This window comes from Ailuropoda melanoleuca, chromosome 19 (genome assembly GCF_002007445.2).
Source record: "Ailuropoda melanoleuca isolate Jingjing chromosome 19, ASM200744v2, whole genome shotgun sequence".
In the NCBI taxonomy this organism is placed as follows: domain Eukaryota; kingdom Metazoa; phylum Chordata; class Mammalia; order Carnivora; family Ursidae; genus Ailuropoda; species Ailuropoda melanoleuca.
Window position 1 is genome coordinate 9,641,733 of NC_048236.1, and position 26,178 is coordinate 9,667,910.

A 26,178-nucleotide genomic window follows, 5' to 3' on the forward strand; every position below is an offset into this window, starting at 1 on the left:
ATCTGGGGATGTACTGTATGGTGATTAACACAATATAATAAAATAAAATTAAAAAAAAAAAAAAAAAGAACCTGGCACGGGCTGCCCCCAGTCTGGTATCATGATGACATCACTAGTAAGTTTTCTGAGGAGAAAGACTTCATTTGTTCTGGAGTGGAGAGGGCAACCCCTCAAAGGACAGGTAGGCCCTCTGCAAACTTTTGGAAAGATGGAATAGCGGCAGTAGTAGACATGCTCTGACCAGTAAAGGGTTACTCTCAATTGTTTCTCTTGTTTCTATTTCTTTTTTTTTTTTTAGGAAAAAAAAAATTAGCTTGTTTTAAATGAGCCATTAATCATTTATTTACTTCACTAATTACTGATTTATTTTTAATTAACTTTTTGTTAAAAGACATTCTAATACGGGGGGGAAAGACATTCTAATACGGGGGGGGGAATTTTAATACAGGGGGGGAAATTCTGGCTTGAAGACTGTAAGACTAGTCTAATAGGTTATATGATTATATAGCAGTCATTTTGCTCCTGGGACCTCCATGACAGCAGCCGCAAGTAGCAAAATATCAGATATGCTTTAATAGGAAACTAGAAAGAGTGAGGGGATGACCCAGCTGGTTATTACCCTCCTTAAAATGGGAATAAGGGGAATTTAGTAGGCTTTCTAGTGACTGAATACTATCACGTAGGCCAGTGCCAGAGCTCATGCCTATGAACTTGATTGGCTCTTCAAGAACAATTTAGGTTCAGGTGGAACAATTTCAAGAGAGGTGGGAAATAAATGGTTGAGAATTTCAAATAGTGATGATAAACCCACCTCTAAAACTGGAAGTGAAAAATATTCAAAGAATATTAAAAAACAATCAATGGTGAGGTGTTATTTTGGATCTGTTGTGAGTGTGTGTGTGTGAGAGAGAGAGAGAGAGAGAGAGAGAGAGAGAGAGATTGATTTAGGCAATTCAGGATATTTTCTTTCCCCATTCTCCTTCATCCCTTTCAAGAGGAGAAAGGGAAAGAAAATACCCTAAATTGCCAAATCTGGAGATGATAGATAGATAGATAGATAGATAGATAGATAGATAGATAGATAGATAGATATAGATATACTCATATATCTATGATGATATATCCAAATACCTATGAAATATATATATGAATATATTTTTCATCTTGGAATCTTGGAATCACCAAGCATGTTAGTCTGAACAATGGCCCCAAGATGTCCAGGCCTTAATCATGGGTCCCTGTGAACGGTGCCTTCTATGGCAACATGGACTTTGCCCAATGTGATTGAGGATCTTGACGTGGAGAGAGCATCCTGCATCATCCAGGTGGGCCCTAAACATAATCACAAATGTCCTCACATTTGTGAGGAAGCTGGAGAAGATTCAGCCACAGAAGAGGAGAAGGCAACATGACCACAGAGGAGAAGTTAGAGTGATGCAGTGACATGCAAACAGCAAAAGGCAAAACAGAGAGCAAAAGATTCCAGTCACACAGTGAAGGAAATGAAGACAAGCCCCATGTCTCTCCCATGCCATGTGGCTCAGCACTTCTTGGTTGGGGCATTTCGCTCTGAAGTTAGAGTAGTTCCTTGGGGAAGGGGAAGCAGTCCACAATTAGGCTCCTGGAAAAGAGAGGGGCCTCCTGTGACTGCTGTGTGTTTCTGCTGAGGGAAGGACCCCTCCCCAGGCCAGTGAAGGGGTCTCGCGCATTCCCATGGTTGTCATCTCCACAGGGGTTATTCAGCCACCAGCATGGGAGGATTGATGCCTGCTCACTCAAATAGGCATTTGGACTTTTTTTTTTTTTCAACAAGTCTAAACAATTGCTCCTTGTTTTAAAAACTTCTGTTTCTGTGTCAATTTTCAGGTCCAAGACAAATGGAGAGCCAGGTTGAGGCACAGCAATTGAAACCTTGCCTGTTTCAGAAGAAATGTCACTCAGGGTGTCCGTCAAAGGAATTTCCCACCATGCACTCCATGCTGTCCCTCTTCCACTCAGAAAAACGGGAGAAAAAGGGGAAATACAAAGAAAAAGGAGAAAAATAAAGCAGGAACATGGGGATAAGAAAGTCCGAGAAAGAGAGAGAGAGAGACCATCGAGTGCTTGTGCGTGACTCTCTTTCACATGGAATTAATGGTGGTTTAATGGGGTATGAAAAAATGTTTTACTGGAAACAATGAGGAACAATTGTCTAGCTCACGTTTCATTTCACAGGTCATTATTGCATTAAGAAGTAAATCGACCAAGTCCGGTAAATAACAGTGTGCGTATTGCCGAGAGCTTCAAACCAACAATTTTAGCCATTGCCAACTAATATCTCTGTCATTTTAACCCTTGCAGGGTAGTGCTAGGGGGCTAAACAATTACAGTCTTCACCCAGCTCTAGCAGGTGAGCATAATTCATTGCCCCGCTAGTCCCTTCTTTTGCAAAACCCAGGAGGCCATATTTTAGCATTGTTGTTTTGTTGATGAGCCAGCCTGAGCCCTCTGCAGCTCTTGAAAAACAACCCCCATTTTAGTGAGTGCTGTAGGCATCTTTAAACAGACTGCTTTCTCTGCAAAATTAATTGCTGCAAAATGCAGTGCTCCGTCATCGAAGCTTTTGCAAGCCCATACTCAGCTGTTTAGGTGGGCCGTAGATGTGTCTGAGAGAGCCAGGGAAAATAAGCTGCTTTCCTTTATTATAGAAGTTCACATTTGTGTCACCGAGCATCATCAAGCACCGGACATCCAGGAGTTTCTAACGCTTAAATTCTGCTTCCCTTCACTCAGAGGAGGCAAATGCTAGCAGAGGAAATAAATACATCAAAGGTGGAGTAGAGCAAACAGGTGAAGTTAAAATGCATGTAATAAAAGACATATTTAAATGCAAACCAAAATAACATTTTCTTGCTTCAACTTATAACAAAAATGAGACAAAAATCTGGTTAGGAATCCTAACGTTACATAATCTCATCAAATAAATCAGGTTACACTGGTAATTTATCGATCAAAACTCGATGTTCACCCTGCAGAACAGATAGGGAATCCTCCATGTTTCTATAATACCTCTGAAGCAAAACAAACGAGGTCCTACTTTTTCCTTATAAGGGAAGAAAGCTTTCAAAGACAGCATCGGTGTTCCAACTTAATATTTCTTGTCTCTGATTCTTGCACCTTTTACAACTAAAACTAAGGCCTTACAGAGAACTATGGTAGGCTGAATAATAACCTCCCAAAGGTTTTCATGCCCCAACTCCGAACATGTGAATATACCAAAGGGACCTTGCCAAAATGATTAAGGCTACGGATGTCAAAGTGGGGAAATTATCTGTTTGGGCCGAATCTCATCCTATAAGCCTTTTATTTTTTTTAATTTTTTTAAAGATGTTATTTATTTATTTTGACAGAGAGAGAGACAGCCAGCGAGAGAGGGAACACAAGCAGGGGGGAGTGGGAGAGGAAGAAGCAGGCTCATAGCGGAGGAGCCTGATGTGGGGCTCGATCCCATAACGCCGGGATCACGCCCTGAGCCGAAGGCAGACACTTAACCGCTGTGCCACCCAGGCGCCCCTATAAGCCTTTTAAAAGCAAAGAACTTTCTCTGTCTAGAATCAGATGCAGCAGAAGAAAAGACTGGAGAGATTCAAAGCATGAGAGAAGTACAATCCACCACTGGGGGCTTTGACGGTTAAGGTCAGGGAATGTGGGCAGCCTTAGAAGCTAAGCATGACCTCCAAGCCTTAGAGCAAGGAAATGGGGACCCCAGTCCTACAATCTCCTAGACCTGAATTTGGCCACGAACCTGAGTGATATTGGAAGTGGATCCATCCCTAAATACTCCAGAAAGGAGTGCGGTCCTGCCAATGCCTTAATTTGGTCTTTGAGAGACTCAAAGCAGAGAAACAGCCAATTCTAACAGACTTCTGACTTGCAGAACCGAGAAACAATGCATGGGTGTTTTTTTAAGCCACTCAATTTGTAGTAATTTGTTATGGTAGCAATAGAAAAGTAGCACACAAGAATTGTTGAGACATGAGGCCTGAAATGTTCAAGTCATCGCCCCAGCCGGAGCCATGATAAATGGGGACAAAGAAATAGTGGTCACTAGTATTTACTTGGTGCTTATCCCAAGCCAGGCTTGGAGCTAAGTATTTTATCCACGTTGTGTCTTTTATAGCTCTAAGTTCTGCTCCTTTACCTGGAAAGCATTCAAACAGAGAGAATATGGCCTAGATGTAGGGATAGTCTGGTTTCCACATGGGGAATGCTCAAGGAGAGCTGCATCTTACAAACATCACCCAAAAGGGAAGAGATTACTATCCACAGCCACATTAAAAAAAAAAAAAAAGTCAGCTTCAACTCCCTTTCTGCATGGCAATTACTTTCAGGAACTTAGATTCAATTTTTATTAATATTTCTCCTGTGAGGGAGTTGAGCAAATTGGAATTGGGTCCTATAGGGAGTCCCTAATTCCATAGTAAAAAGATTGGCTTCTAGGTCTACAAAAATTTCTTTTCTTCTGTGTCCCTTTTTTTGACATGCTTTACATAATAACCAACTCATTTTTGAGGATTCCATTTGTTATATAAATGAGTTTTACTATCATTATTCTTATTAAAATAATAAGTAATACATATACATGATTTTTTAATACGGTAACTTCGCAGTTGTTCCCTCTGAGCAGTAGTACTGAAGATGAGGATAGCAGAGGGCTAAGAGGCAGGGAGTATTTCTCATGGTGTGTTTTACTGTTTTGTTTATTCATTCAACAAAAATCTCTAGGATACTGTCTTAAAAGTGGGGTTGCTGAGTCAGAACTTTTAGATGGTTACCAGATGACAAGAGGCTACCTCAAATGGTATTTGAGAATAAAGTCCAAAAGTCTGACACCTGTTTCTGTGCACATTCCCCAACACAGAGAGATGGTAATGATCTTCATTTAAAAAATGATTTTTTAAATCATTACCAAGACAATTGCTAAAGCAATAATATTAATAATAATTATAGTAGCAGCGGTCACCACTCTTAGTAGTGGTGGACACTTTCGTTGAGCTTCTCTCTTTTAATCTTTACAATAATCATTAGTATATAATATTGATACCTCTAAATGGGGAAACTGAGGCTCAGAGAGGCTAAGAAACTTGCTTAGAGTTGCACATCTAGTAAGTGGACACCGTCCAGGTAGCAGGACTCAGTGTAAAAGCTTTTTTTTTTTTTTTAAGATTTTATTTATTTATTTTGACAGAGCGAGAGCACAAGCAGGGGGAGGGGCAGAGGCAGGGGGAGAAGCAGGCTCCCCGCTGAGCAGGGAGCCCAATGCCAGGCTCAGTGCCAGGACCCCAGGATCATGACCTGATCCGAAGGCAGATGCTTAACTGATAGAGTCACTCAGGCGCCCGAGTGTAAAAACTCTTAACTTGTACTTTGATTATGAGAGAAATTGGGCTTTTTGTATGTTTACTGGCATTTGTATTTCTTTCTCTGTGAAATACATTTTGGAATCCTTTAAATACTTTTCAAATTGGTTCGTTCCTTTTCGTTCTTAAATATTAGTAAGCATTTTTTAATTAGCAGGAAATTAGCTCTTTTCTCTATGAGTTGTACATTTTTCCTACGTTTTCTTAGTTTAGTTTTTTTTTTTTAAAGATTTTATTTATTTATTCGACAGAGACAGAGACAGCCAGCGAGAGAGGGAACACAAGCAGGGGGAGTGGGAGAGGAAGAGGCAGGCTCATAGCAGAGGAGCCTGATGTGGGGCTGGATCCCATAACGCCGGGATCATACCCTGAGCTGAAGGCAGACACTTAACGACTGAGCCACCCAGGCGCCCCTTCTTAGTTTAGTTTTTTATATTCTTTGCAGAACTTTTTAATTCTTAGTCAAATTCATCAAATATTTATCTAATGTTTCCTGGATTTTGATTTATGCTAAGAAAGAGCTCCATAACTAGAAAAGTATAATCTCACCAATATTTTGTAGTAATTTTATATATTCAATTTTTTCATCTTTAATCCATATGGAATTTATTTTTATAAAAAGTATGAATTCCTCAACTTTTTCCCTAAATGACTACTTAAATGCCTCAATGTCATTAATTGAATAATTTCTATTTTCCCATGATTTAAAATGTCATCTTTTTTATAAACTAAAATCCCAACTACATCTGGATCTATTTCTGACCTTTAAAAGTTTTTTGTTCCCTCTGCACATCTATTTTCAGGATATTTTTAATAATTATATTCAAACCATCACAAAATAACATTAGTTTTTACATCTAGTGAGTGTGCAAATACATGGAGAAAAAGATCAAAGAATCTTCCAGGTCCATAATATTGAAATGAGAGGGTCTGAGCCCTGAACTTGTTTAGTATCTATTGGTAAGGCACAAGCATTTTATTTACTGATGGGACTGTTCAAGTATCTCCTTCCATTAAAATGCACATGTGTGCGTGCACACACGCACAAACACACTTAAGAATATATAAAATAAACAAATAAAACAAACAACATCCATCTGTCTTAGTTGTAAAATAAGCTGAAGTTTGAGCTTCTGCCTTCTAAATCTTCCAATACTTTTGTGCCGAAAGATTGAACACAGCAATGCAGAATTCTTTCATTATTAAAATTTGAAGAATAGGAACACAGTTTACTATTTGATGAAGTCTGGAAATAATCTGGGGAGATGGAGTTGGGGATGGGAGCAGGGGCAAAGAAAGAAAGAGAGAAAAGTAAGAAAATTAAGAAAAAAGAGAGAGCCAGTATATCATCACAGCAAAAGTCATGTAATTTCATTTAGTTACAGATATTCAAAAATAGTCCCTCTTGTGGAACATTGATATTATCGATCTTCTCATACAACAACGCATAGAAATGTGAATAGACTTTTCAATAAAGGGTCCTTGACTTGAGTAGTAAAATTCCCAGTCTCAGAGAACCTTGATGCTTTGTTGGAGTACTGGGTATTAGAACAGTAGCTCCTACTAATGGCAGATAATTCCCATAAGCTTCTTTCTTTTACTGACTGGGTCATATGCCCAGAACCAATTAGATAGTCTGTAGAATGGTTTCTAATATTGGGCTTAGTGTCTAATCCAAAGAAACCCAAGTTACATCTAATGACCTATAAAAATGACTTATAAAAATGAAATTTAACGGAGATTAATAGAGTCTACACTAACATAGGTTAAAAAAAAATCAGTTCTCTTTCTTTGACCTTCCAGAACTGGGGAAGAAAGATACCCATATCGTTACCATCTCTACAGGTGGTTATTTAGCCCTCGAACTATGACTAGAGCAACTGAGAATTAAATTTTAAGATAAATATAATTTTAGTTACTTATAATTTAAAGTGCATAAATGATTAATTGTTGGGAAATATTTAGGTATATTTGGAACAACTTGTGCATGTGAATCTACTTATTCAATTCAAATCTAGATACACATAAAATATTTCTGATGAAAATATAGTTTCTGAATTGAGATATGCTATAACTGTGAAGTACAAACAAAATTTCAAATACACAATATGAAAAAATAAATGCAAAATATCTCAGTAGTTTTATATTGATTAATTTTAGAATGATAATATTTTAATATATTGGATTAAATAACATACACTATTAAATTTAATTTCATTTCTTTTTACTTGTTTTAATCTGCCCACTAAAAACCTTAAATTATACTTAGGGTTTGCATTATTATCTCTATAGGACAGTGCTGCCCGGAGAGATAATGTTCTGGCTTCTACATTTTGGAAAAATCACCAACAAATTGAAGAATATAAAAAATAAGCCAATTTAGAAAGTGAAGACCTAAAAACAGTCTGTCATATGTTGACTAACAGAAGGAATTTGGAATTTCTTTGCTTAAAAGAGGCATACTGGGTTATTATAAGATCATCGTTTTACTGATTTGAATATGTAAAAAGGCTGTAATATGGAAATAATTAAACCTGTACTCTCACACCAAAAGGCAAATTAGGTCATGGATGGTGGAAATCATAGAAAGAATCCTAACAATTAAAATTACTCAAAATATATTAGGTAGCCCTGGAAGGAAGTGAATTCCCACTTCCTGAAAGTTAAAGATAGAGACCATCTATGCATTGAATGGAAAGTGGAACATATTAACCTTCAAGGAACCATCCAAACTAAACATCCTGTAATCTTATTTCTTTCTAACTGGCATGTACCCCTACAAACTAATGAATTAATATGAGCCAAAATTTCCCAAAATGCATTCTGAAGTACACTAATTCCAACGGACACTAATGTGTAGAATGAATAAGTATTCACAGGTTAAGAAGTTTGAAAAATACTGGATAACACAAAATTTAAGCAGTATTTTTAAATTTAATTGCAGAACTTATCAGAACCTTTAGTATCTTAATGTACATGATACATCTCCAAAATGGGAATAGTCAGAGTTTTCAAAATTTAACCATGGACCACATTTTGCACCATCTCCTGAGATGAATGAATAGGGAACATTCTTTGAGAAAGCTCAAAGTATATTAAGTAAATCTGTAAGATTTACTTTGTGGAACAGTGGGCTGGCAACCTAAACTTGAATTCTTGACTTTTTTACCCATTTATTCACCCATTTACTCCATTATTTTTCCTCATTCAGCAAACATTTACTGAGCATATATTATGTTCCAGGGATTATACTAAAAATTCAAGGATCTTTGCCATCAAGGTATTCAGAGTCTGGTGAGATGACAGGCTTGAAAGACGATGGCAGGAGAGCATCATATATGCTGTAAGAGGATTCGGTGATAGGTAGAGCAAGGGCACAAAGGGCCAGAGCCCCAGTTGCCTCTGGACGCTGGAGAGCATTCCACAGGGGAGTTGCCACACTGCAACACAATGTGTCTGCTGCTTCACAACGCACTCTTTGCCTGGCTTCTTTCCTGCGTGCTTTTCAAAGCTTTACCCGACGTTCTAGGCTAATGGCAAACTCCATTTCCTTTCTAGAGCCTTTGTCTAGCTCCCCAGCTATATGTGGATTCTCCAGCGTATTTTGTGCCAATTTTATATTAACTCGTTTTCTCCATCTCATAGCCTGGCACCCCCGCACCCAGGCACAAGGGCAAGGATGATTTCTTATCTTCCTTGCTGTGTCCCATAGGATACCCCAACAGGACATAGTGCTTTGTTCTCACTGGACTCTCAAGAAACATCTAAGTTGGACAAAACAACAACAACAACAACAAAAAAACCAACCAACCAAACAACAACAACAACAAAAAACCCTACCGCAATTTATTGGGAGAAAAGGGAAGCTACAGAAAAATTACCGTAATAAATTTTTTTAAAGATTGTATTTATTTATTCGAGAGAGACAGAGAATGAGCAGTGGGGAGGGGCAGGGGGAGAGAGAGAGAGAGAAAAGCAGACTCTCAGCTGAGCAGGAAGCCTGATACAGGGCTCAATCCCAGGACCAGGAGCTCATGACCTAAGCGGAAGGCAGACACAGCCGACTGAGCCACCCAGGCGCCCGCCGTAATAAATGTTTGATCTCATGACCCAAGCTTCTATGTCATACTGCTCTATTGTCACACAACTTCCAGGGGCTAACACTGGCAAGATGCTTTTCTTGGATGCGACAGAGTCCATTTACTTCGTACATGGGAAATGGCTGTATACATATGAGGAAAACAGAGTGAGGCTTTTTTGTGGTCATTATTACCATTGCCTTTCAATAATGTTATAGTAATTGACAGTTATTTTTTAAAATCTAAACATCGATTTGCTACCATGTAAAATGGAAAAATGTGCATTCTTAGTGAAATGTCTCTCTGTGCGGCTCCCCACAGATGATTCAGACCACACGATGATAATTATCTAGAAGTGGTTCCAAGCCCAGATTTTGGAATCAGACAAATATAGATTTCAATCTTGGTTCTGCACATTCTAGCTGGGGGACCATGAAAAATTAGTTAGCTTCTCTAAACCCTTATTTCTTCAAACGCTGAAAAGGGATAACAATCCTTACATGTTAAGGTTGTTGAACGGATAAATGGGAATGTTTATAAACCACTTAGCATAATGCCTGGCACATGGAATATGCTAGATAAATGCTAACTATTATTATTGCTAGTTGGGGTGGATAATTGCTGAAATAATTGCACAGTCTCAGTTTGCTTTGTTCTGTGTAGACAAGACTCTGTGTGTGAGAAAGGCTGATAGATCTAAGAGAGCTAATACTGGAGAATGTAGAGAAAGAAGGGGGAAAAACTTAGCAAGAGGGTACCATGTACAGTATCGCGCATAGTGTCAGAAACAGTTCAGCTTCAGACCTGAATCTTCTATGAATTAGTTTACGGTTTGGGCAGGTTACCTAATATCTCTACATCAGTTTCCACAGCTACAACTGGTAGGGAATAAGAATATCTACCTCATAGGATATGTTCTGTTGATGGATTACATGAGATAATTCATCTGAAGTTCTTAGCACAGTCAGAAACATGGCAGATACACCACCAGTATTAGTTGCTAAGAGACGATTTGAGAATCCAGGCAATCACAGGAATAATAAAGTGTCCAGGTTGAGGAGAGGCAACAGAAATTATTCCCATGGCTCATATGCCTTCTCACATCATCCTTTACAAATCGCACATGAAAAGCATTCCAACTCACACAATGGATGATTTCAAAATGCAATCACTGTTATGTCATTCAGGGCCTGGAGACGGGGCAAGTCACATGGGAGTGAGAGAATCAGGTGAAGGAAAGGTGCTCTTTGCATCTCACAAAGGATCACGGAATGCTTTGCCCTCTTCTGCTTGGGAGAAAAATCCCTGCAGCCACGCATCCCAAAGATTCTCATATTTTCTGAGACTCTACTGTGCCTTTATATTTTAATACCCTGACATCTGGAATCCTAAAAGTCTAATGTTTAACCATAAATATCTGCTGAGATTAAAGAGCTATATACCAAGTTTCAATCTTTGGGGCCTATAATTGCTTGGGAAAAGAGAATGGTATTTCCCCCTCTAGCTAGAAGAAAAAGACCTCTGCAAACACAGATATTGGCAGACAGACCGTTTCCTCTCTCCATTCTGTCCCCTCATTTTCTCCCTCCCTCTCCCTTCTCCCATTTTATAATACCATCTTGCTGTCATTCCCAGGACAAATGGGAAGAAAGGGAAGCCTAGAAAGCTTAAAGAAAAGACGCATTTCGAGATCTAGCCACAAAGAGTTGAGAAAATGCTAACCCCTCTGTCTGCAAGCAGCTGAGCGTACGTGTCCCCGTTGCTGGAGCTGTCCCATTATTCAGTTGGAAACCACTTCATCACTCCATGGGCTGACAGTCAAATGCCAGCTTTATTTTCTTTTTTATCAACCTCATCTTTTATTTTTGATTTGAGGCCAGTCACTTTTAAGGTCTCCATAATGGTTTATAACTTTCTCAAGAAGCGACCAAGAAGGAACGCCGTTTGAAAAATGTTTCTTACCCTCTCAGGAAAAGAATGGGAAACTCTCTCACCTGCCTCGAAGATGGATTTGGTCAGAAGTCCTGGTCTGACCACAGTACTCTTCTGGGAATGACGTCAAGGAAAGTGTGGGAAAGCTTATCATGAGTTTAGGTTTTTAATATAATGATTCAATGTAGAATTTAAAAAATAAACTAAGCATTGAACTCATTTTTATCCAATGCTTTATTATTAAAGTGACATTTTGAGGTCATTCAACTCACTTTAGTACTAGCAAAAATAATCTACAGTTAAAAAAGTTTAATATATTCTTATTATTCGAAGACTTAATTTAGATTGTGAATACGCCTCTATCTTTTTAGTGCATGTCTTATTCTGTTTTAGAAATATATCAGTGTGTATGTAAGCAAGTATATTTATGCCTTTGCTATTTGGCACAGGGAGCAAATTCTGGATTTTTCATGAGAAATTGAGACTGCTCACTTTTCAAATTAAAAATATTGTCTTTATAACTTCCTGTCTATTTACTTCAAAGGACACACAGTACTCTATAGTTAGTGGTTCTCAAACCTTAGCACAAGAGAATCACTCGGGGAGGTTGTGTGTGTGAGTGAATGCGTACCTGTGTGCACGTGTGTAAAAGGCCTGGGCCTCACACGTACCTATTGACTCAACCCCCCCCCAACATGCAAATAAATGTTGAATGTCCTAGATAATCCTGATGATAAGTCAGCGACAAAAGCCATTGTCTTAAACACATCAAATTTAGCTCCTCAACTAAAAAATACTTGGCAAGAGAACAGGGTTTTTTGTTTTGTTTTGTTTGTTTGTTTTTGTTTGTTTTAAAATCTCCAGGCCATTGAGGACCAATACTTTAAAAAATATAAATTATCTGACAAATTGAACATTAAAAAAAAAAAAAAGCCCCAAGTTTTCTTTACCAGAGTCAACAGACAAAATTACTCTGTCAAGTTGCTATGTTTCCAAGCGATCGATTCACGTCATCATCTCACGGTAGACTAGTGCAAGACTTTGCGGGCCAGCACAGGTCAGCAGACCACCTGTGGGGTGGTGCATCCCTAACCCACCCTTAGCTTTAGCTTCCTAACTGCACTGCCTGCTGCCAGTCTCACTCCTACTCCCTATGTATTTATTCCGTGGCTGCATGTACCATCTTTTCGGAGAGTGAACAAAATCTTATCACCACCTTTCTGAAAATCCTTCTACATCAACATATCAAATTGCCCTGGCCTAGGAAGGAGCTGGCTCCTGGTGCCTGCAACGACTCCCATTTCCATTCATTACACACCCATAGCACTGATCTCCTTTTCACCAACCCCTCCACCACGCTGAGGCCATTCTTGTCTCAGAGCCTCTGTTCTGGCTGCTCTCGGGCACTAGAAGGCTCCTCCCTCTGCTCTGAGCAGTGACCCCTTTCCCCTCATTCAGGTCTCGTTGGAAATGTAACTCTGTTCCAAAGAGCAATGTCCTTACTCACACTTGTGTGCACACCAGCACACCCTTCAATCTACCTCTCTAACCCTACACCCTATACTATTTTCTTCGTATCTCCCATCACTATCGGAATATTTTTATTTGTTTCTATATCTTCTCCACTGGAACATAAGCTTGATGAAAGCAGGAGCGCTGTCTTGTTCACAGCCGGAGCTCCCCTCGTAGAAGACTTGGTAGACCACAGGTGGCCAAAATGCTTTTGCGCAATGAATGAAAATGCCAACTTCAGCAGGTGGCATGAAGAAGCTACTCAAGGAGGGCCACCTACCCTGTCACCCCCCCCCCTCTACTTTCTTCATCATGGCTCAGAAACTGTAAAATGCCGTTGAAAGTAGAGCTCTGACGTCTCCCAGTCTTCTCTCAACCATGGAGGTACTCCACCCATACAAACTGGTCTGGGAGGTAAAGCCATCCATTTGTAGTGTGGGACAGACTGGAAATGACTAAGAAATCACAGTGGGAAGCTCTGGCACCTGTCTAATACCACCTGAATGGGATCCTAATTTCAAGACTTAAGTTTTTGCTGGGGTGCCTGTGTGGCTCCGTTGGTTAAGCAACTGCGTTTGGCTTAAGTCATGATCCTGGGACTCCAGGATCAAGTCCTGCATCGGGCTCCCTGCTAAGCAGGGGGTCTGCTTCTCCATCTGACCCTCCCCCAGTCATGCTCTCTCTCTCTCTCTCTCAAATAAACAAATAAAATCTTAAAAAAAAAAAGACTTTGTTTTTCTCCATGATTTTGGATCTTCAGATCATCAGCTCCTTCCATAATCAAAAGAAATCCTTTCCAGAATAAAATGCAAATGACTCTCAGAGGATCTCCTGCTTGGGATTAGCTGCTCTGCACTCTATTGCCATGCATGTTTCAAAGTTGGCTGCAAATGCACACTTACAGATAAGTACAAATCAAAATTAACAGCTCACTTTTCCCCTGGCTACACACCCTGCATCACACAGATAGCAAAACCCACTGGCACAGTATTCCTTGAAGCTGATCCACATGGATAATTTTTGCTTCTAATGCTAGAGTATATGACAATATGCTGGGATCTATAGATATCTTCCTGGCTGGTAGCTCCACTGTGAACTTATGTGTGCAAAATACAATCTGTATTTTTCAAATTTAAAAAAACCCTCAAAGGCAAGGGACTCCAAACCGTTTATTAATAAAGTTGAGAAACAACATAAAGGTGTGTCACACTCAATGCCACTTCGAAGAAATATGAGAGTTGGTTCTAGTGGTCTCTATTTCCATCTCTGCCACCCTCCTCTTCCTGTTCTACAGAAGATTATAGATTCTTGTCTTGAAGAGGGAAAATACAAAATAGACACTCCTTCTCTTCAGATTAAATTTGTGCTTTTGTCCTCTACCAGATTGTGTACAGGAATTGGAAAGCAGCATACAAGAGAATGGTTTAAAAAATAAAAAGGGACTTGAATTAGGGAAGAAGGATCTATTCATATCTTGGAAGTCAAAGGAAAACCCTACAAACCTGTCAGCACCTGGAAGACACCATTTAGGCTATGTGCTGTCTCCTTCATTGCAAGAAGACAGATTGCGTTTTTAGCGGTACTACTGTGCGAATACTTGCGGTTGGTACCTATACTCATTTAAAATGTTATAAAGCTTTAAAACATCAGGAGTTGAAAGCAGTCAGTCATATGTACCTTCCTATATACATTCAACCACACACACACACACACACACACACACACACACACTTAGGTTTGTCTACATGCTGATGGTAAGTGGGATTTCTACTGTAATATCTGCTGGAGTTTTACTGTTGAATCAGATTTCACAACTACACCAGAGAGTTAAGTTGTAAAATATACAACCAGCCACAAGAGCATGTTTATGCCTAACCAGTATATTTATACCACATGGTAAGCAACCATCTGAGTTCATCCAACCACCCCATTATTTACGCTTGGAGTATTTTTTAAAGATTTTAAAAATTTATTTGGTGGGGGGAGAGAGAATGTAGGAGCAGGGGAAAGGGGAGGGGCAGAGGGAGAGGGAGAAGCAGACTCCCTGCTGAGCAGGGACCCCCCCCCAATGTGGGACTCAATCCCAGGACCCCGGGATCATGACCTGAGCTGAAGGAAGACACCAAACTGACTGAGCCACCCAGGTGCCCCTACACATGGAGTATTTGATCAACAATTTAGAGCTCCTATTTGTACCAGACATTTTCAAGCAAAGACTGCTGGCGGAACCTACCACTTCGTTCTGAGAAAGGTTTGTTCCTGGCCCCAGGAAAGAGCACACTTGGCCTTTGTTCAGGGAAAGCCAAAAGGCTAGAGCTTCAATGTCCAGAAGCATTGTTCAGCCAATGACAAGCAGAGATCTGAACTATTAATACCTTAGCCTCTTCATAGCTTAGCAGGGATACATTTCGGTCAAGTGCCCAGGGTCTCCTGGAGCTCCCCCCGAGACTTGAGCTCCTGCTGTCCACAGTGGTAACCAGTTTGACTCTATCCTTCCTGGTTTCATCTCTTCCCCTGTCCTACTTCCCCACTTCTTCACTTCCCTGAGCTCACCCCCTCCCATACACTACTAGAGTCTAAGCCTTATGGCAGTGTCTGTCTCTGGTGCAACACAAACCAAGACATTCTGCAGTCCTAATTCTTTTCTGAAATGTAATAGTCATTAAATACTCCCGGACACATGTCCCTTGGTACTGATTCCACAGAATTGAGGTCCTCACCAAAAACCATAAGTGTAGAAAAGCTTCACAATTATGCCTGTACTTTGTTTGAAAGTAGGATGTTTTCTCCATGGCATAAACACCTGTAATAGTGGGATAACTCTGAAAACCAACAGAAGAACTTACTCTAGAAAGCCATTTGGTTAGATATAACGGTAAATGAGAGGGTGGCTGCCCATCTCTTATTTCCTTTTACTACTCTGCACATATTCTCTCAATATATACTTTCCCCACATTTTATTCCTCTGTGCAAAAATGTATTTGCTGGTTATATTCAACAGATATGACCAACATATCAAAATGAATATTTACTTAGCATGTTCCACGCACTCAGCACTGACTTTTTAAAACCTATATTGTAGTCCCCACAGCTTGTCATCCTGTTGCAAAGATAAGCCTTCAACTTATGAAAATATTTAAGAGGAGTGTGAAAAAGTAGTGAACCATGAAGTCATATGGTAATTAAAAGACTTATGTAGAAACTTCTGTAAATGCCAAACACTAAAAGCAGCAGTGGTTCAAATGGAAGTAAGGTGGCAACAAGTAAAAAGAGACCTAGGAAATCTTAGTTCTGGATTTCCTATTATGGATAAATCCTTAAACCCATGACCTAAATTGAAGCCTCAGTTACTTCTGTACATTCTTGAACGGTTTGGAGCAAACAGCATTAATATTCTCCTTGGGTATCAATAATTCATTCACTTGATCAACCCACCAACTACTCTTTGTTGAGCATTCCCCGAATATACAACAACGAACAGGACAAAACATTTGGCCTCACTAAGTTTGCATTTTAAAAGGCAAACAATAAATCAACCAGTAAAAAAGTGTATTTATAATACAATTTCAAATAATGGCACTCATAGTAGAGCTAGAGAATAATGGGGGCATAATTCTTTTGGACAGGGTGACCAGGGATGGCTTCTCTGAGGACCTGTCATTTGAATAGAAGGAGTCAGCTCCGCAAAGAAAGGAGAACAGGAGATTTCAGACAGAGGAAACAGCCAATACAAAGGCAAGCCCTGGGGTAGGAATAAGCTTAACGTGTTAAAGGAAATGTAAGACCACGGTGAATAAGTAAAAAGGGTGTCAAAGGTAGGCAGGGACCAGATACTATAAGACTTATAGGCTTGAAGTTTGGATTTCCGTCTAGGGGAATGGAAAACAATTGAAAACTTGAAAAGAGCTCTCTGGCTACCACAAGAAAAATGGATTGTGGGATAGAAGAACAGAAGAAAAAAGACCAAGCTAGGAAGCTATTCCATCCCCTCGTTGGTGAGAGATGATAATGGTTTACAAGTGAGAGCGTTTATATCAGAAAAAGGAATAAAGGATTGCTGCTAGATTTTTTTACTTAAATAACATCATGAATGATGATACCGATGACAAAGGTAGGGTCAACTAGGCAAGAAGCAGTTTGTGGATTCAGGCAGAGCTCAAGAATCCATTTGGGGTATGTTGAGTCTGAAATGCCGATTGTACTTTCCAATGGAGTCAGTTGGATATACCAGACTAAAATTCAGGGCTGGAGGTATAAACTGGAAGTCATCAGCAGTAGAAGATATTTCAACCTTGGACTTAGCAAGATTAGGGAGAGAACAAAATAGATCTGAGAACATAGTCCTGGAACGTTCATTCACTTAGAACTTAAAAAGGGAGAGGGAGACTAGAAGTTTGGAAAGAATCAACCACTGAAACAGAAAGAAAGCTGGGGAAATTCTTTAGATTTGTGTGCAACAGTTCCCACCTGAACTCAAACAGAAACTCAGAGTCCCACTGACTGTGGACGTAGAAGGATGATGATGTCTCTGGGGTTCCAGCTATTAAAACTGATCCCTAGGGGCGCCTGGGTGGCACAGCGGTTAAGCGTCTGCCTTTGGCTCAGGGCGTGATCCCGGCATTACGGGATCGAGCCCCACATCAGGCTCCTCTGCTATGAGCCTGCTTCTTCCTCTCCCACTCCCCCTGCTTGTGTTCCCTCTCTCGCTGGCTGTCTCTATCTCTGTCGAATAAATAAATAAAATCTTAAAAAAAAAATAAAACTGATCCCTAAATGGGCTCTGGTGTAGAAGCAAGAAGAAGGGATTTTGATTACAGCCCCCCGGGGACAATGAACAGATAGAGGAAAGGAAGAAAACTGCATGATATCTACTCCACCACCCTCCCCAGAGTGAGAGCCTTTCAGTCCGGAGGGAAGAGAAATGTTGAGTCAGACGGCAGAGGAGCTGGCTCCCTGGCTGACAGTGAGCAGTGAGAGCGCTGCTCTGGCTGTGGGTGAGCACGCTAGTGAGACCATGTACTCACCCAGGCACAGGGCTGCGCGCTGGGAATCTCTCCTTACACAGACACATAAGCGGCTAATGGAGGGAATAGCAATGCTATAATGGCATCACTTAATCCCTCAGCATTCCTAGGACAGCAGGGACTCCAACTCAAACTCAGTTTCTCTCCTGGCTATTTTGTTCCCACTAGAGGACCCAGCCAAACCAGCTCCTTCACAGACATGCTCCCTCTACTGGAGGCATCAAGTTCAGGTATAACCAACCTGTGTTGAAGAAAGATCCAGTCCATTCTGCCTCTGTTTCAGGAAATACAGATACTGGTGGTGGCAGACCCAGGGCTCTTCCATCCAGATCCTTAAAAAGGTATTTTCTTGGATTTTCACAATCTGATTCAGGGCAGACCAGCATTCCTAAATCTTTCCTGTGAAGACAGGCAGAAAGCAACTCTCATTCCCTGATAACCAACATAAAGAAAACAAGATATTGGTAGCGCTGACATGAAAAAGAAATCTGGGATGCCTAGGTGGCTCAGTCAGTTAAGTGTCTGGCTCTCACTTTTGACTCAAGTCATGATCTCAGGGTCTTGACATCAAGCCCTGCGTTGGGCTCTGCACTCAGTGTGTCCCTCTCCCTCTGCCCCTCCCCCCAAATAAACAAATAAATAAATAAAATCTTTTTAAAATAAGAGAAAAACAAATTCAATAGGATTTCATTATTAATAATGTGCTACACAAATACAAAATAAAACTCTCTAGGAAATGTTATTTCCCAGTTATATGGGCAAAAAGAAAGACATTCTTATAACCAAATATTCTAGATATCTGAATATATAATTTTGCCTCAATTGCTAATTTCATAAGAAGCAAGATATAATAAAATGTTTCTACCTCTAATATCTACTGAACATAATGTAATCATTTCTTTATGAAACTTTGGGGCCTTGCAAAACTTTAAAATTATGATTGTAAGTATCAATTCTATTTGTGCTATATACAAGTAAAGTAAAAATAGATATTTTCATTCAACAAATATCTATTGAAAACCTACATTTATATGTTGGGGAATACAGTGGTGATAAAGACAGACATGGTTCCTATACTTTCAGAATTGAGAGTCAGGCGGTTATATAAACAAGTTATAAGCAATTATAGCATTGAATTATAGAGCATTTATTTGATTTTCCCTGGTCTAATAATTTTAGGTACCATTGGTAATAATATTAAATATTTATTGTATGCCAACCATGTGTCAGGTATTAATAATACAAAGAATCAGATGCTAACATCATTTAGCTTTATAACGATTTCATCCCATAAGTAAGACATGAACCTAAGGAAAATTGGGCAGAAGAAAAAATGACAGAATAACACAAACTGCAAACCTCATAATGTTTAGATACCAAAAAAAAAAAAAATGGTTCAGGGATAGGCATTAAAAAGAGATTGGTGTTGAGCCAAACATATTAACTTTCTAATTAGGGTCATTTTTCTTGATTCTTTTCTTCCAGCTAAAGGAGTTTACCTCAATGAGGGGAAAAGAAAATAACCCATTATCCCTGCTCCTAACTTTCCCATTCCCTTTTATGACAAAAAGAATTCCTCATTTAGTTTTCAGATCCCTGTATAAAACTCCCAGATCGTATGTTCAAGAACAGTAGTTACACAAGGTCTAAGCGCCAATATCTAAGCCACTTTGTTCAGTGTAAGGATTCCTGGCAACAGACACGGTCTCCTTTGACCTCTTAGTCCCTGCACATGAACTCCTGAACCTTCTTCTGAAAATTAGTGACACCATACTCCATGGAAGATTCAAGAATTAGAGTAAAATTTTTTCCAGTGATTTTGAAAACACCTCAAAGTATCTCTAATAAAGATAAAACAATGAAACAACATTAGCAAAATTTCCATTCTGTCCCTTTTGCTCCCTTTTTTTACAAGTCACATGGATGAGCCCAAATTCAAGATAGAAATAGAGCCTCTGCCTCTCCTGTGGGAGAGATTGCAAAAATCTTGTATCAAAGGGTATGAACATAGGGTAAAGAACTGGAGCCACTCAATCAATCTACCATATCTTTCCAGAAAAACTTATTTCTATTCACACTGATGATTTCATTCTTTTTTTTTTTTTGAAAGATTTTATTTATTTATTTGACAGAGAGAGAGACAGCCAGTGAGAGAGGGACACAAGCGGGAGGAGTGGGAGAGGAAGAAGCAGGCTCCTAGTGGAGGAGCCTGATGCAGGGCTTAACCTCAGGAGTCCTGGGATCACGCCCTGAGCTGAAGGCAGACACTTAATGACTGAGCCACCCAGGCGCCCCTATTCTTTTTTTTTTTCTAAACATGTTTAAGGATTTGAGGAATTGCCAAATACTTCATAAACATGGCTTATTATAAATGCCAAAACTGGTACCTAGCTTGCAACGGAGGAAAGTAAAACTTGTTTTTATCTTTGATCTTTAGCATCCTGGTCCTCTCTGCTGTTATTGGATGCATGATTCCAGCATTCTCCACATTGGGCAGGATGCAAACATCGAGGTCATCACTATAACAACTCTTCACAAAACTAGAAAAGGTGACATCTGAAAAAAAATTTAAGATATCATAACATTAGATCATAGAACCAACCAACTGCAAATATAGACTACACAATTAAATATTCTTACACCAACCCATATCTAAGGAGTAAATTTAAGCTATCCACGGTAGTTCCAGGAGTTAATATAAATCCCAATTAAAAATATCTGTAGTTCTTCAATACATGGGCATTGTTTGCAAAAGAGAAGAGTATTCCAACACATTAAAGTCTTAAGAGCAATACTTTTCTTTTTTTTTTTTTTAAAGATTTTATTTATTTATGCGACAGAGATAGAGACAGCCAGCGAGAATGGGAACACAAGCAGGGGGAGTGGGAGAGGAAGAAGCAGGCTCATAGCGGAGGAGCCTGATATGGGGCTCGATCCCATAATGCCGGGATCACGCCCTGAGCCGAAGGCAGACTCTCAACCACCCTGCCACCCAGGCGCCCCAAGAGCAATACTTTTCATCAAAGTTTTGATCACAATCCAGTGGGAGATTAACATCATAAATTGTGGTATAACTTGTTCTAATTCAGGCTGCCCCATCATCTACTAAACAACTTCAGTGAAGCACAATTTCTGCATCTGTTTTCTCCTCTTTATAATAGGGAAAAGAACACCTACCTAGAGAATTGTCATATAATCAAATTAAATAATCACTGTGAAAGTTGTTCAACACAAAGAAAGCAATGACTTTTTAAAGGAGCCACTCCCTGTCATTGTAAATCACCATCGTGCTTATCAGTAGCCAGCAGGTTATCAACAGGACAGTAAGCAGCAGACTATATTGTGCCCTCTTGCTGCTATAATTTCAGAATGCTATTGGAGAGCCTATTCACAGATGTATGAAGATGCTAGGCACTCCACTGCTTGGAAGCCAAAACCTCCTACCTTGAAGTTTCATAATTCCTGAAATTGAATGGCCATTCCTCACTCTGTGCCATGGCTCCTGAGGCCACCGATTTGGTTCTGAGGTGAAGACAGGCCACAAAATACCAACTCGACCCCCTCTTGGATTGGAAGGAGCTCGATCTGTTGATGTCAAGTTGGCAGAGCGAGGCTTAACTCTGTCCTGAATGCAGTCAAAAGAGGAGCTAGTGGCCACAATGACTGAATTCCTGAGTAGAATTTGTACATTTTCAGTGTGACCCTGTGCAGCAGAAGACACACACACTGCTGCCAAGAGGCCAATGGTATTATCCACCAGAGTGAGGTTGTCTAGCTCCACGCTGTTCTTCGCATGGAGCATGGCACCATAGTCAAAGTTCTTGAAAGCCAAGAAGCCAGAGATACCGGTACAGTTGTCAAGCCCATTTTCCTTGTAGAGATGAAGGCCGTGAAGGCTTGAGTGGGCCACATTGTCAGACCAGCGAGCTTCAGGAGAGGAACACCTGTGGCCTCGGACGTGAAAGCCAAGTCGCTCTGATCCCGCCACAACATTGCCATAGAGGTTGACGTCCTTTGCCTGGTTCACTTTGATTCCTGCCACCCACATGGTGGACCATGCTGGCTGTGTCATCAGAACCACAAGGTTATTAGAGAGAGAAAAGTTCTGACCCTCCAAATCTATCCCATGGCCAACTGTGCCAAACACTATATTGTCATTTAAAATGATCCCGTGACTGGCAGCTGCACGGATGCCCCCACTGCAGCTCTGGTGCAGAGTGGACGATATTATCCAGGATCCTGCCGACGCATTAGTGAGTTCAATGGAGGAATACAGTGGTGACCCAAAGTTCTGAATTTCCACATTTGAAAGTTGAAGGACACCTGCAAACAAAAATGCATATCATCAGGTACTCTCTCTTTCCTTACAAAAGACAGAAGGATAGCCCATTTACGGGCGTCAGGAGATGTAAAAAAAAAAAAAAATTTTAATGTAATAGTTTATTCTCAATACCAGCACTCTATTTCACACCATGAGTCTCACTAACAATGTATGAATCATTAGAAATATCACATGAATGCCTGCCAAGGTTTCATGTGAAGTCTGAAGAGTCCGGCAATAGGATGGGGGAGAGGAAGGACAGATAAAGAAGAGAGACAGGCTTTGGAGATGAGCACGCTAGCTGGAGGATTCCATGTATTTGTCTGTTCGGCTGCTCAAGGACCCGGATGAGAATGGAGGAAGTACAGGTTCCTGGCCACTCACCTCAAGGCTATGTCTCCTCTCAGCCACCCCAGGTGAAAGGTCTATCACCATTCCCACAAAGATATTGCATGAAGAAATATAATGGTCAATTATATAAAACATATTTTTAAATCACTTTAAAGACCACGGAAAATCTTTTCTGTATTTTTATCCCAGCCACACTGTGGTCCCTGTCTCATTTTCACAAAAAAAAAGATTCTCTAAATCTTCTATGTCAGCAGAGGATAGTGAATTTAGTCTTACTTACGTACTTACTTACTTACTACTACTTACGACTGCTTCTCATGTAACGCTCATTAGGTACCAGACACTCTTTTAAGTCATATCTCAATATTGCATGTGTGTTTGTGTATATGTGTGTGTGTGTGTGTGTGTATTTAAACTATTCACAAAAATTCTACGTGGTAAGTACAGTTATCATCCCCATTTTACAGATAAGGAAACTGAGGTAGAGAAGGTTTAAGTAACACACTACACTTGAACGTAGGCAAATGCGTGCAGAGGATGCACTGTTAACCCCCACAGAGGCACACTGGGGGTGGGGAGATGTGGGGAATAAAACGAGCAGCTTTGCATTGGGATTCATGTGACTGGGCTACAGCTAATGTGCCAGGAATTAGCCATGTGCCCTTAGCTACATAGGTCACAACTTTATCCCTCACGTTGCTTGTTTCTTCCTTCTTTTTCCTTTCCTTTTTTTTTTTTTTTTTTGTTTTTGTTTTAAGATTTATTTATTTACTGGAGAGAGACAGAATGAGCAGGAGGAGGAGAGGGAGAGAGAGTCCCAAGCAGACTCCTCACTGGGCTCGAAGCCTGATGCAGAGCTCGATCTGAGGACCCTAAGATCATGGCCTGAGCCAAAACCAAGAGTTGGATGCTTAACTGACTAAGCCACCCAGGCACCCCATTTTTCTTTCTTTTTCTGAAGGTACTGCCAAGGTGAACTATAAAGTTATTTCTCTCATTAAAAATGGTGGAGCTATAATGTTTCAGTAACAGTATTTAAAGTTCAAAAGTAGTTCAGCCTAAACCCTCCACCTTCCCCACTCCCTTTTCACTGAGGAAAAACTAACACCCGGCTGCCATGAAGGACCAAACCATGGTCTGCAGGACAGATGAAGTGAAAGATGATGTATATTTTTCCGGGTTACATGGGTGGCTAAGTTGGTTAGGTGGCCAACTGCTGACTTTGGCTCAGGTCATGGTCTGGGGTCCAGGGATCGAGCCCCACATGGGCCTCCATGCTCAGTGAGGAGTCTCCTTGAGATATTCTCCCTGTTCCTCTCTCTCTGCCCTTAGCCCCACTCGTGTTCTTACTCTCTTTTTCTCTAAAGTAAATAAATCTTTAAAAAAAAAAAAGACCACATACATCTTTCTTTGTAACCAGATGACAGGATTCCAATATATCTAAATTTCTCAAATGACAATGATTAAGGAGGCACTGGTAGATGGCGTAGAAATATTCACTGAATGATAAAACATCCAAAAACTATTTGTCTGGTGATAGCATTTTTGACAGTTCCCTCACCAATAGCACACAGCTGAAAGGGCTGTTGAACCTGTCTCCATAGGTCTGTGGCCCAAAGGACACCAAATGCTAGATTCCACACATAAATAGCTTATTTTATAGAATGTAAAGTGGTTCTAGAGTCTCAGTGAAGGCAATATATCAGTATTATTTTAATTTCTGGGTTTTTTATGTCTTATCCTTACATGGTTATAATTCATAGTTTTAAATCATACAAGATCTTTTTACTTGTGTGCATATTAACCAGTGGCCAAAAGCTAATCAATAGTAAATACTTAACAGTGTCTTGAGCATTTAAGTGAAGAATTAAACAACGACTATGTTCACAACTACTGCCTTAGTTTTTCTTTTGACAATCACAATTCTAAGTACAAATGGCTGGATGTTATCGGTCAGAAAAAGAATGACAGGGGCCTCCAATTTAAAAGTAGGAATTGTTCAGCGCCCATAGCTGGCAACCTTGACCTACACCTGCAGACTCCACCTCGTCCAGGCTCTGGAGTATGTTTACAGAAAAATGGAAGGCTTCTTAATCTAGTGTGGGAACCCAAATTGGCTTCTAGAACAGAAAGGGACATTAACAGAAAAACCAGTGGCATCTGAATAATGAGTTTTGTGAAGAGTAATGCACCAATATTAAGTTTTTGGTTTTGACAAATGTAGCAGATATGTCAGATATTAACAATAAGAAAGACTGGATACACAGGAACTCTCCATTCTACGTCTGCAACTCTTCTCTCAGTCTAAAATGACTACAAAATTAGAGGTTTATTTAACAAGGGCTTCAGAGTCACACTTGAATTTGGATGTGACCTCTGTCACTTTCTAGCGGGATGACTTTTCTTACTCTCCACTTACTTTCTTTATTCCCATTTATGAAGCACGTAATACCTAGCAGTTCCTGTACTAGAAAAACAGTGATGAAAGATCCAACCTTACCCTCACGTTGTTCACAAGCTCCTAAGTGAGTTTCACACATAAGCAGGCAATTTTATTACACACTGTTTCCTCATCTATAAAAATGTCTCTCTCACAATGGTATGAGGATTGTATGAGATAAAACAGGCAGGAAAATCAGCATTAATCCCGGTCTATAACCTCCCTTCCCCCCTGGGGTTGATTTAAGAAACCCAGAATCAGCAATGTCAATCTTGTTGCTCATTGAGTTTTGGCCTAGTGCAAAACTGTCAGAATTGGCCTTCTATCCTGTGATCATGTTCCAGCTTGGCCTGCAGTTCTGGTTAAAAGAGGCCCTGTCTCGTCTCGTTTCCAGAAGACCAGGACTCCGTCTGTGTCTCCGTCTTCTAAAGCATGGTTTCTCAATCTCAACGCTATTGACATTTTGGACCAGAGAATCCTTTCTTGTGGGAAGCTGTCCTTGCCTTGTAGGATTGCAGGATACACTCTAAGCTTGTTAGCATCTACCTACAAGGTGCCAGAAACTCCCCCAAGTTGTGACAAGGAGAATGTTTCCAAATACTGTCAAATGTCTTTTGGGGGGAGGGAAGGAGCAACGCCAGTTCTGTTGAGGACTCATGGACACAGAGCCTACGGAAAGAGAGCTTGTTCCATGGGCCAGAAATCCTGAACTTTTGATTTAAGGTATGAACACTGCCCTTTACCATACTGGTAGAACAGATGCACCAACGAAAAGTGTTTCATACTCAATATATTTGGGAAAGAGTTAGATCCTTTACTCCAGCCCTTCTCAGAGCCTTTATTATTTTCACGTACTCAGTGACTTTCTAAAATGGAGCCACTGTGATATCCTTTCCTGAATTTATTTGACCAGGAAACAATTCTGGAATAATATTTAAGGAACACAAGTTTAAGAACAAGGTCCTAATCAAATAATGTTGCAGCATTCCAAAAGAGTTTAAGCTTGAAAGAAATGAGAAAGATTGAACTGATCCTTAAAGCAGTCTAGAATATGGAAATCATTTTTATTTAAATTTACGCTATTAATTTATAGCATGAGCTGAGGCCTGCCATCAGATAT

General features: G+C 40.1%; 1 protein-coding gene across 1 annotated transcript in view; it reads right to left on the reverse strand.

Annotated features, from left to right (window-relative positions):
• Positions 1 to 26,178, reverse strand: part of PKHD1 (PKHD1 ciliary IPT domain containing fibrocystin/polyductin) — a 453,280-nt gene that overhangs the window by 100,695 nt on the left and 326,407 nt on the right. Inside the window, exons 59-61 of the mRNA XM_034648265.1 lie at positions 21,391 to 22,269; positions 20,334 to 20,502; positions 18,188 to 18,345 (exon numbers count right to left, since the gene is read on the reverse strand). Coding sequence (XP_034504156.1) covers positions 18,188 to 18,345; positions 20,334 to 20,502; positions 21,391 to 22,269 — 1,206 coding nt within the window. The remainder of the gene's footprint in view (positions 1 to 18,187; positions 18,346 to 20,333; positions 20,503 to 21,390; positions 22,270 to 26,178) is intronic.